The 12420-nt window shown below is 51.3% G+C and overlaps 1 protein-coding gene across 5 annotated transcripts in view; it reads left to right on the top strand.

Annotated features, from left to right (window-relative positions):
* The window catches only part of LOC101721882 (arf-GAP with SH3 domain, ANK repeat and PH domain-containing protein 2), a 132690-nt gene that overhangs the window by 105467 nt on the left and 14803 nt on the right, over positions 1-12420 (top strand). For all 5 annotated transcript variants that reach the window (XM_004875251.4, XM_013069475.3, XM_087199727.1 and 2 more), the window contains 5 exons: positions 215-348; positions 4617-4711; positions 9856-10045; positions 11104-11189; positions 12035-12150. In XM_004875251.4, the coding sequence (XP_004875308.2) occupies positions 215-348; positions 4617-4711; positions 9856-10045; positions 11104-11189; positions 12035-12150 (621 nt within the window). The remainder of the gene's footprint in view (positions 1-214; positions 349-4616; positions 4712-9855; positions 10046-11103; positions 11190-12034; positions 12151-12420) is intronic.

Below are 12420 nucleotides of genomic sequence, written 5' to 3'. Positions count from 1 at the left end.
GTGGTGTAAGTGGGGAGAGGAGAACTGACTGACTTTTGCCTGGATGTGGATTGCATGTTAATTGGCACTAATTATGGAGATTGAAGGTTCTAGCTCTGTCAAAAATCAAAACATGTTCATGTTGAAAACTCCACGTTCAGTAACCAGGCAGGAAAATGTGGTGCTCCTGGCCTTTTCCTGACTGCAGGCTCATTTGCCTTGTCCTCTTTGGCAGATCCGACATGGCTTTCCACCAACCTGGGCATCCTGACCTGCATTGAATGTTCCGGAATCCACCGAGAGCTAGGGGTTCACTATTCCAGGATACAGTCCCTGACCTTAGATGTGCTAGGAACATCTGAGTTGCTGGTAATGTTTAAATTCTTGATTTTTGGGTTGGAATTAAATGAGCAGAGAGTTAAGCTTTTATTTGGCATTCTAATCCATTTTGGTTTTTTGAAATATCAGTGGGCTGCTGGTGGTTATGTTGCCAGATGGGTTTGGGTAATTAGAAACTCATTGATAATTCCTCATTCTCAGCACCAGGCAAGTAGAGGCACTTCTTGTTGCAAAACTTAATTCTTAAATACAAAAATAGGAAGCAAACCCAAGATTCTGTTATGAAATTCTTCAGAAATGAGGTAGGCTGGTAGTGTGGTCCACTTTCTCCATCTGTAAAACATGCAGAAACCAAAGCAGAGAGACAGGGAAGAATTTGTTCTCCCTGAGTCATCAGTTGATTTCTGACAAGGCTTAGGTCACTTTTTGCCTCTCCCTGTGGGGAGAGATGGTGGTCTTTGTATCTACTGCTGCTTTCCTAAAAAAGCTTTTATTCTTGGTTCAGTCACCACACAGAAGCCTTGTGGTAGAGTTGAAACGGAAGCATGTTCTGTGAAGGAGCTTTCCCACTGCTGAGGCTGCAGCTCAGCTAAGTAAGAAGTGAATCCGCCTCAGTTTGTACTTCTGGCTGCCTAAAACCTGAGTTCCTCTGGGCCATTTCAGAGTCCTTGGCTGCTGCTTAGAAAGCAATGCTTGAACTCTTTCTCCGGGTAGCTGGGTGTCAAACAGGGCATAGTAAGTGGATATTGGTTGCTATTGATTGTAATGTCAAAAGCAATAATCTCAACAGAAAATCAATGGCCAGGGTCAGTATTCCCCACATGGGGCCATAAATCTTCTTGACGAGTGCTCTAGATCCACAGGTCTGGACTGCCGATGCTGCTGAACTCTCCCGGGGACCCTTCCAGTCTGCGGTCTTGAAAGTCAGTTTGGGAGAAGCTAGAGTGGATCCTGGTGGCCTGGGTAGGGTCAGCCCTGGTGGCTTAAAGGTCAAGACTAAGTCAGGCACAGCAAGGCCCCAGTGCACTCTGGTCACTTTGGTGGCTGCCCCTGCCGTGAAGAAACACATGGCCTGCAGCCTGCAGCATGTGTGCCTGCGCTGTCTCGGGGTGGACGCCAGCGGTTCAGAGCTGAGGCTGTTGTGTTTTCAAAGAAACACAGATTGTATCAGTAACACTGGAGAACTGCAGCAGTTGCTAGTTTTACTGATTTGTTTATAGCACTGGGAAGCATTAGGTGATTTATGGTGAAATAACTTGGTTTGCATTAGGCATTTTGCAGAGTATGTTACATATATGAGCTCATTTGATCTCTGTGACAACCTGATGTCCTCAGTATGTTATCCTTGCTTTACTGAGGAAGAGACGGAGGCTTGAAATGTTTTCATGTGCCTGGCACTATGTCCCTCTTAAGAGACGTCTGGGAGGGGCCTCATCTCTTACTCAATTTGATTCAGAGGAGCCTGAGCCATGGACCATGTGTGTGCGCTGGGTCGTTTGGCCATGTGACTGCTCACCCCTACTGCTCACCTCTGGGGAGAAAAGAGCCCTAGTTTGCAGCCTGCCCACCCCTGTGGGGTTAATTCTCCCACCATGACCAGTTAGTTGCAATTGACCCACATGAATTCCTGAACTTGGAATTCGAAATATGTTGAGTAGCAGCAGCAGACAGTTCTGTAAAACATTATTGTACAAATACACTGGTCATAAATAACTTCAGGAACATAGATAATAGAGCTGGGCATGGTAGTGCACACCTGTAATCCTAGCACTTGGGAGGCTGTGGCAGGAGGACCACTGCAAGTTGGAGGCCAGCTTGGACTACACAGTTCAAAGCTAGTCTGGGGCCGGGGATTTAGCTCGCAAGCGCAAGGTCCTGAGTTTGATCCCCGGTACCAAAAAAAAAAAAAGCTAGTCTGAACAACATAGTGAGACCTTGTCTCAGAAAACAAAACACAAAACAAAACAAAAAGCTAGGTCATGGCAGTCCCAGGAGGCTGCATGTTTCTCCAGCACTGGGAGTGTGATTGATTGATACACGCATGCCAAGGCTCTGTGGACTAGCTGTCCCCTGATAAACCACCCAGTTCCAAGCAGAAGGGAAGCAGCTTTCTGATTTCTGAGGATTCTCCTCCTCCCACCCCAACCCATCTGCTTAACCCAGGCGAGGAGGCTTCAGGGTGGCCCCCACTCAGCGGGGACCGTGGCTGCTGCTGTCACTCGCGGTCAGGAAATGTTGGTGCGTGGTGAGGGGTTGTGTCCCTGCCGTGTGATGCCACGGGCAGGGGCTTGTGCCTTAGGCCTTCTGAGCATGAGCCCACCCTGATCTGACCCTTCCAACAGCAGTGACCTCACGGCTCCTGTCACCTCCCCTGACCACTGACTTTGGAGTCTCTTGTCCAGGAAACCTCAGCCTGAAGGCCTGGCTTCTTGCCTCTTGACCTCAGCTTGAGGCTGCAGAGCCAACAGCAAGGGCGTGGAGTTGGTGTTTAATGCTTTACCCATTTAGGAATCTTTGTTCACTTGTCAGGGACAAGGTGAGATCAGGGAGGCTCATCACTCAGCCGGGAAGCTGCCCTGTGTGTCTTTTGTCCTGTGTTTAAAAAAAAAAAAAAAAATCCCTTGAGCTGGATGTGGTAGTGCACACCTGTAACCCCAGCACTCTGGGAAACTGAGGCAGGATGCAAGTTCAAGCCCAGCTTGGGTGACTTAGTAAGATCCTGTCTCAAAAAATAAAAAGGGCAGGGCCAGGGATATAGCTCAGTGGCACAGTGCCTGTCTGGCAAGCACAAGGCCCTGAGTTCAATTCCTGGTACCAAAAAAATAAATAAATAAAAAGGGCAGATGATGCAACTCAATGTAGACATCCTGGCTCAATCCCCAGTACTGCAAAGAGAAAGAGGTAAAGGAGAGAAAGAGAAAAGAAAGAAGACCAATCTTCTGCATCCGTCTCTATACCCTTCACTGTTGGATGTCACTTCCCACCTAGGAGAGGTTCTGACCCAATCTAACCCAGGTCCCTTTGGCTCTTCCTTCAGCGACTTCCCCTAGAGACAGACCCAGCCCCTGGGCCTCCCAGAGTATCTCCATCAGCCCTTGGCCTGCACAATTAATTTAGTGAAGGAATAATCAGAAGCAGCACCAACTCCCCTAACATTTTCAATGTGGACATTGAAAAATAAATGTTTTCCTGAAGCACATGCTAGAACCTCCCTTCTAGCGTGTTTCTTTAAACAGTGAAGACTCTGACCTGTGGTAGAGCACTTACCTGGTATCAGGGAGGCCCTAGGCTTCATCTCCAGCATGGCAAAAAAATTAAAACAAAAAACAAGGAATGTAGCCAGGCGTGTGGCATAGTCCTGTCATCCTAGCACTCGGGAGGCTGAGGCAGGAGGTTTGCCTCCTGTTCAGGGCCAGCCCAGCTACATAGTGAGTTCAGTCTGAGTTACACAGCGAGACCCTGTCTCAAAAAAGCAAAAAGCAAAAAAAAATGTCTGACCTGGAAGCTGTCCCGTATGGCAGGTACTAAGCTGGGTGATAGAAAGGAGATGACTAAGTCCCTGCCTGCTCTTAAGGAGCACCGGGTCATTCATTCATGCAAAAGGAGGCTGGTTGCCTGACTGTTAAGGTAGCATGTGCCACACCATGACTTGTGCCCTACAAGTGTCTGCTGTATCCAGCACAGCGCCTAGCGTTCAGTACTTGTGCTGTGAAAAGCTGTGACTGTCTCACAAGACAGGAAGCTGAGGGGCACGGACAGACCTTACTTCCATTGGGACCTCACGTGGCACTTTTAGTGCTTTGGTCTCAGAGTGGTTTCCCTAGCTTGTCCTGTTTTTGTCCTTGCTGTGGTGCTGTGTCCTCCCCACTCTGCTGATAGATGTTGATGCTTGCCTGTGGTCACAGCCAGGGACGCGCCCATGACTTGGACCGAGTGGGAGCCACCTGGCCCGGTGCCTCTTGCACTATCAGAGCAACTGCTGAGTAGTGCACAGAGGCCAGCCGGGGGGCCCTGGTCCATTTCGGAGAGAGGTTAGGGAAGAAGGCAACTCGCAGTGGCCTGTGGGGACTGTGCAGGGCACTTTATGCAAAGCCCCTGTATGGAAGGCATGCTGCTTCTCTGCTGTGATTTTATGACTACCTCTGGACTTTGGGCTTTGTCCGTCTTCATTAACGGCAAACCACTTTATCATTCTATTTCTTAGCAGCCATTAAATAAATCATCAGACATATGAGTAACAGGGAGCGGTGAAATGCGTTAATAATTAAGTGTCCTGAAATAGACTTTTGTTTTTGCAGCTTGCCAAGAATATTGGGAATGCAGGCTTTAACGAGATTATGGAGTGCTGCCTGCCAGCTGAGGACGCTGTCAAACCCAACCCGGGCAGCGACATGTAAGTATGGGCCTGGCTGCTGTTGGTTCCTGAACACAAGTGTGCCCTTCAAGGCAGGGGAATAATAGGTTTGTGGTGTATTACGTGTTTCTTCTTCTTTTTTTTTGTTTGAGACAGTCTCACTGTGTAGCTCAGACTGGCCTCGAACTCACAGTGATCCTCCTGCTTCAGCCTCCCAAGTGCTCAGATCACAGGCGTGCGCCACCACACCCAGCCAATTGTTGTTTCTTTAAAAATCAAACCAGTTGAAATTGAAGTGAAGGCTTTCTTTTCCTTTCGTCTCCCCTCCTTCCCCTCCACTCTTCCTCCTTCTCACCTCCCTTCTGCCCCTGTCCTTTCTTCCTGTCTTTCTTCCTGGGACCTTTTTGTGTGTCCTGAAAGAAATTTGGCATAGCCAGGTTTCTTCTTCTAGGAGGAGGCTGGAAGGACAGAGTCTAGCAGGTGCCTGTGTACAGAAGGCAGTGCGGTGTGTCTCACGGTCCCCTGCTCTTGGTGCCTCTTCCTTCTCCTCCTGGGCCGCTTTCCCATCTCGGTTGTCTGTGTGGATTCTAAGCCTCCAAGGGGCAGATTGTCATGGATACTGATTACACACCACACTCTCTGCCTGTGCCCTTCAAGTGTAGAGTGTGTTGTTCCCTTTGAAAAAAGCTTGTGCGTGTTTTCGTGTTGACCCAGAACTCGACGGAGCAGCATCAGTGCCTCATCCTGTTGCATCCCGCTGGCCCCGACAGGCAGCACCTGCAGCGGGGCTTTTCTTGCCGGTCTCATCAGTGTAGCCCCAGACCTGTGGTCTGGAAGAGGTAGAGGGGCCATCAGTCCAAGCACTGGCATCCTGCATCAAAGACCCAGCCCTGTTTGTCAGGATGGCCGCCTGTGTGCCGCAGGAGGCCCCAGGTAGTCACCTGCCTGGCTGTGACACAGTGTTAGGCAGACAGGAGAGAGATGGGCCCCGGGAGTCAAAAGAGACCCCACCTGCATTGTATGGGAGGCGGATCTAAAGTATCCTGGCAGGAGAGAGAAAAGCAAACATGGTTTGGCTGGGAGGAAGTGGAAGACTGCATTTCTGCAGAAGCAACCTGAGATGTAGTTCATGGTGTGAGTTCCCCTACAGGATACGAGTCATGTGAAATGTGCCTTGAAGGGTGGCTTTGCACGTGGGTGCAGGCCCTCTGTGAAGCAGAAAGTTTGGAGTTTGTAATTGTTTCACAGGGTCGTGTTTGGGAATCTGAGGCCAGGGACCTGTGGAGCTCTTTGTGGTGACAAAGCAGAGATGCACTGAAGGGATGAGTGGGGAGCATGTCTATCGCTGGCCCCACAGGGCCTGGGTGGGCCACTGGAAGCGTGGAATTAAAGTCTGTTTGTGCTTACATCCTGGAACCAGGCTTTGGGGTGTAGCACAGCATCTCCCCAAGATCGGAGAGTGTGTGGGCTCCAATTGCCAGTTAACCCATCTGGTGAGGACCTAGTTTTCAAATTTGTGTTCCTGTAATACAGGGGGACAAGCCGGCATGGTGGTTCATGCCTGTAATCCTAGGACTCAGGAGGCTGAGGCCAGTCTGGACTACAGAGTGAGACCCTGCCTGTCTCAAAAAAATAAGTAAAAAAGGCCAGGGATTTAGCTCAGTGGTTTCGCTGCCTGCTGCCCAAGTGCAAGGACCCGAGTTCGATCCCTAGTACCAAAAAAAAAGAATTTACAATCCAAAAAAACAAGTGAAAAATAAACAAAACAAAAGAAAGCCCATGCTGCCCCTCCCCACGGCAAGGTGGTTGGTGTGTATTTCGGTGCTTGTTGGCGTTGGCTGTTCTGTGTCTCCTTTCTGTGGGCATGGGGTCCTCCTCGTTGGCCGCACATCGACTCTGCATCCTGGAAGGAGGCCTCACTACTTTTCGGGGGAGGTTTCCCCAGAGGTGCAGACCCGCTCTGGGCAGCCAGGGTCCTGTCTAGAGAGGACCTGTGGCACCCCTGCATGGCGAGCTTGGTTACAGCTAATTGGCACCTGCTCTTTCTGCAGTGTTCTAGAAGGCGGTAACTGGCCAACCTGCAACAGTTTCTGATGAGTAATTTCTTTCAAGATCCAGGAGAGCATTTGTCTGTTCTCGGGCTGGAGGAGAGTGAATGGTGGACACTGATTGCTTGGAACCTTTCCTTATCAGTGTTCTACCTTTCCTGGGTTCCTGTCCCAACCTTGCTCTGCACATTCACATCTCCCCTTTTTCTCAGACTGAGGGTGGCTGACCACCGTAGTGACAAAGTGCCACCTCTGTTCATTGCTCCCCGGCGGCGTTCATGTCTGTCCTCCAGCATTCCGTGTCTGTTTACCTCGTCCCTGGGCTCACACATACTGTTCTGATTCCTTGCATCTTACTTTTTCCTATTTCCCACACAAAATGTCGCTTATGATGGGTCAGTAAATATTTAGTGAACCAGCGGGTCAAGAAAATAGCCCAAGCTTCAAGAAAAGTAATGTTTTACATCTGGATGGAGAGGGATGTGCTATTTCTAATTTTATCTAAAAACAGCACACCATCTGCAGTGAAGTCTGGAAAGGGAAACCAGATAGATTTTGGGGTGTGCACCCTGTGTCACTGGACTCTGGGGTCCAGGTTGTGTCTGCTCCCTGGGGCCAGAACCATTCCGGGGGAATGGAAGCTGGGGACCCTGGCTGAGCACCAGTGGTTCATTCTGTGGGTTCATGGCTCTTGTCCAAAGATCTCTCAGCCTTTAAATAAGAAGGAAGGGGAAGCGGGCACCTGCCTCTCATCCCAGCACTCAGGAGGCAGAGGCAGGAGGATCACCATGAGTTTGAGGCCAGCCTGGGCTATTTAGTGAGACCCTGTCTCAGAAAAAACAAAAGGAACAAAGAAAGCAGGGGAGAGCACACTGGCCTCACAGACTGCTTCACATAACCAGAGTGCGGGTTGGTGGGGGCGATGTCCCCCATCATGGGCCAGCCCGTCTGTAGCACCCCAAGATAAGCTCACTTTCTGCTTGGGGTCCCCTTTCGGGGCTCAGGCACTCTGAACGGGGCCAGTGGTGTCACATGGACATGGGCATCCACAGGCCTCACTGTGGGGCAGGTGGGCGGGCGGTCCAGGGGAAGGGGCAGGGCTGCTGGCCCAGCATGAGCACTGGGGACTTGGAGTGTAGTCCTGCCTGGCCATCACCCTCAGGAGACCAGGGGTCATGTGGCAGTGGACCCCAGCGGGTCACCTCCTGGTTCTGGTTCTCAGGGACTGGGGTATCTGGATCTTCTGGAGACATGGCGGGGGTCCCTATGTTCCCTGCTTCCGTGTGGTCTCACTGCGTCCTGCAGTGGGCCACAAGGCGCCATGGCCACGACTCACATACACAGGATAGGAGGTGGTGTCGCTTGCCACAGGCACGTGGGGGACAGGCTGGACCCATCTGAGATGCAGCCACCTGAGTGGTCGCTGGGCGGAGTGACCACCTCTCGGAGTGGACCTCGGCCTGTGGGCAGGGCAGGGCCCTCCTCCCATCACTGCCCTGTCTGACACTTGGGAGCGCCTCCCACACGTCCTTGCTGGAGTGGCAGGAAGGCCACAGGACCCAGGCTTGGCCGGCGGTTGCTTCTCCCTGCATTCTTGTTGTATTTAAGGGATAAATTACTCAATTTGGTTTTTCCAACATGCTTGTTGGCAGCTTTATTGAAGTATAATTCACATTCATTTAAAAGTATATAGTTCAGTAGCTTTTTGTGTAATTTACAAGTTGTGCAACCATTGCCACAATTTTATTTTACCTTTTTTCTTTATTTTTGAGATGAAATCTTGCCTTTTGGCCTTAGTCTGGCCTTGGACATGCTGTCCTCCAGCCTCAGCCTCCTGAGTAGCTGGGATTACAGGTATGTGCCAGTGTGCCTGGCTCAGTCTCTTTTTTGTTTCATTTCGTTTTGTTTTGGTGGCAGTTCTAAGGATTGAACACAGGATTTTGCACTGAGCTACGTCCCTAACCTCAATTTTAGTGTTTTTTTTTCACCCTATATGAAACTAAGTTCCTCTTATGTACCCAGCCCTGGGCAACCCACTTTCTGTGTCTACACATTTGCCACTTGGGACGTTCCTGGACATTCCTGGAGATTCTGTGTAAATGGAGCCATAGTGCATGTGGTCCTGTTGTCCGGTTTCTTTCCCTTAACGTGGTGTTCCGAGCTCATCCTTGTAGACCTGGTCAGTGCTTCCGTCCCTTTCCTGTGCAGTGCTGCTCCGCTGTAAGGCACACTGAGGTGTCTCCATCCGGCCATCAGCCGGTGCTGCTGGGTTGCTCTGTGACACCCTGTCTTGATTGTCGTGAGTGTGGCTGCCCTTGCTGTGCTGTCTGTGTCTGTCACTGGTGCTTCCCAGGTCCTCGGTGTCGTCAGGACTGCAGAAGGCTTGGTCCTCTGATTACGGTTGCCGTTTTTCTTCACCCACTTTGGGGTTCAGCAGCACTTTCTAGGGTTCTAGGACTTACTGTGCACTCTGCTTACGTGGTTAACACACGCACTTCTGGCACTTACACTATGAGGATCCATCATGTGCCTTTTCACAGATCACAGTGGAGGCCAGATAGCTGCAGTACTTAAAGTTCAAACCGCCAGCCTGCAGTAAGAGTAGGGTTTGAACCCTGGCTCCCCTGGTGTTGGTGCCCTCGGGGCTCCTTCAGCCTGAGCCTGAGCCTATTCAGACATTATAGAGCATACACCTATAATCTCAGCTAATCAGGAGGCTGAGGCAGGAGAATTGTAAGTTCAAGATCAGACTGGGCAATTTAGGAAGATCCCATCTCAAAAAAAGAAAAAACAGCCAGATCCTGGAACACAAAGCACAGGGTCAGCAGTGTGCTAAGGTTGGATACAGGACTTCAGGACAGCCAGAGGCAGGCAGCTGAGGGAACAGGTGCCCCAGGCCACCTGTCCCTACAGCTGGGTATAGCCTGGAACCACTTTTCAGGGCCCCACCAGCGCTCTGAGCTTGGAACCAAGCCCCTGGGGCCTCAGGAGCAGGGCCCACAGGACCACAGGACCACGAGGCTCCGCTGTCCTGTGGTGGGCGAGGCTGGGTGTTGGAGGTGGGTGGATGCATGGGCACTGAGTGGGTTGAGGGGAGGCCTTCATGCTTTACCTGACAGCATTGTCTTCCTTCAGGAATGCAAGGAAGGACTACATCATGGCCAAGTACATCGAGAGGAAGTACGCAAGGAAGAAACACACAGACAGTGCTGCAAAGCTGCATAGCCTGTGCGAGTCCGTCAAAGCGAGGGCCATTTTCGGATTGCTCCAGGCCTATGCCGATGGTGTGGATCTGACGGAGAAGATCCCCCTGGCCAACGGCCACGTAAGCAAGGCTCCTGCTTAGGGTGGTTGGGGAGCCGGGCCTTGTGGGCAGGCGTGCTGGCCACACTGCAGCAGCTGTGCAGAAAGACACTGAGCCTCCCCAACCCCACTGGCAGATAATTACAGTAAATCCCAACTCACAAACAAGGTCCATTCCAGAAGAATTGTTCGTTAAGTTGGATTAGTTGGTAAGCTGTCAGTGAGTCTTGGAGAAAATACCTGTGACAGTTTGCAACTCGAATGTTCGTGAGTCAGGGACTTACTGTACTTATGTTGAGCATCCCCATCCTGAATGCTTGCGACCAGGACTAGTTTGGGTTTTTTTCAGATTTTATAATATTTGTATAATATTTAATGAGATATCAGGGATGGGACCCAGGTCTAAATGGGAAATCACTTGTTTTATACACACCTCATATGCATAGCATGGATAATTCTGTACACTGTATTTATTTACTGTGTTATTGAGGATTGAATCCAGGAACTTCATACTGAGCTATATCCGTAGACCTTTCTTTTGAGACAGGGTCTCACTGTGTAGCCCAGGCTGGCTTTGAACTCCCTATGTAGCACAGGTTGACCTTGAATTTATAGCAATCCTCCTGCCTCAGCCTCCTGATTGCTTGGATTACAGTTGTGCACCACTACACCCGCCTAGCCCTTGGTCCCTGCTTTAAAAGCATACCTTTCTATATGCTTTGGATGCAGGTAAAGGGGTAGAGTGTAGGAAGCCAGGGGAACCCTCCGAGATGCCTTGAACATGGCCTTGCTTACAGGTAAACACTCATTGACATGAGGGGTGGTGCTTAGCGATCCAGAGGAGTTGGACCGAAAGCCCTGACTTCGTGTCTGTTCCGTGGAGGAAGGAAGCGTAGACCAGACTCTGACTTGCACATCCCTGGGGTAGAGATTGCCCTAGAGGTTAGAGAAGTGCCCTGTATTGTGGCAATAAGTTTCTGAAAGGCAGGGTGAAAACCTTCTAGAAGACTGGCACATGGTTCCGCTTTGTCGGACTCAAGGTTAAAGCTGGAATCACAGAATGTCTCGCTTGGTTTTCAGGAGCCAGATGAGACGGCGCTGCATCTTGCAGTCAGATCCGTGGACCGGACTTCTCTCCACATTGTGGACTTTCTTGTTCAGAACAGGTCAGTGTGCTCGTGTCCGTGGAGGCCTTGGCCTTTGTCCCAGGCCTCTGAGATGGAACCAGGTGCGGGCTTGGTCTCGCTGCTACAGTGCTGGGGTCTTCAGGGCTGAACAGGAATTACCGGGATGGGGCCCTGTGAGGGAAGCCTCAAAAGCCCCGGAGTGCGGAGTGGAAGCTCTAGGGCGCCAGGGCTTCCTGAGCAGGCCCAGTGTGAGGGGAGTGAGACCCACGTGTCAGCCCACGTCTGCGCCAGCACCTGAGGAGCAGACACTGGCCAGGAGTCGCTGCCTGCTGTGGCTGGCACTGGCTCTCGAGAAGTGCATGCAGGGCACACAGGTCCCACCAATCTGTTCACAGTGCCCCCTCCCATGTGGACTTGCGGCCCCTCTGATGTGCATCGATCTCCCTGACTGTGGTTTTGGGTGACTGTCCCAGAGCAGACTTGAAAGCGCTCTCGCTGGAAAGGAAAGCTCCGTAGTATGAAAAATGATTTGCATTCCCTACTTCACCCTGCATACTCGGGCAGAGGACTGAAGAACCAGCCAGAAAGTAGTGGAGCCTCAGAGTAGTCGGCCTGAGACCCACAGCTGTGCCTCATGGAGCCGAGGTCACTGGACTCCTAGCAGGGAAGATAGGACACCTGTCCTCAGAGTACAGCCCAGCTCCCAGATCTCTCCCTGGTGGCCCAGGCCATGGCCTCCTGGTCGGCACTCAGTGACCTCGGGCTCCTTGAGGGATGGATGGTGTCGTGTCTGACCCACCTTGGGGACTGGCTGGCATTCTGCACAGCCCACTTCCCCCCTGCCTGTGGCTCAGTGTCTTTTTCTCTGTCACCGCTCCTGGCAGTGGGAACCTAGACAAACAGACAAGCAAAGGCAGCACGGCCCTGCACTACTGCTGCCTGACAGACAATGCTGAGTGCCTCAAGCTGCTGCTGCGAGGCAAGGCCTCCATCGAGATAGGTGAGCCCCGGTTTCCCCAGGGGAGGTGGGCTGCTGTCCCTGGGGAGATGCCGTCCCTGCTTGGTCCCTGCACTTGTGGCCCCATGAGGGGTCCTGGTGGCCCTAACCACTGACGCTGGCAGAGGCGCAGTTGGCCCACTGCTCTCTGAGCAAGTATGTTTGGAGAACTATGGAGCAAAGTGGAATAGGAAAAAGGGCCACATCTGCTGTACAGCCATGCCTGTCCTCTAAAAATTAATCAGATTACTTAGAAGAAAATACAACTTCCAA

This window comes from Heterocephalus glaber, unplaced genomic scaffold, assembly GCF_053883595.1.
Source record: "Heterocephalus glaber isolate CG9 unplaced genomic scaffold, H.glaber_assembly_v1.0 deba00001724, whole genome shotgun sequence".
NCBI lineage: Eukaryota > Metazoa > Chordata > Mammalia > Rodentia > Bathyergidae > Heterocephalus > Heterocephalus glaber.
This window is presented reverse-complemented; position numbering and strand designations above follow the sequence as displayed.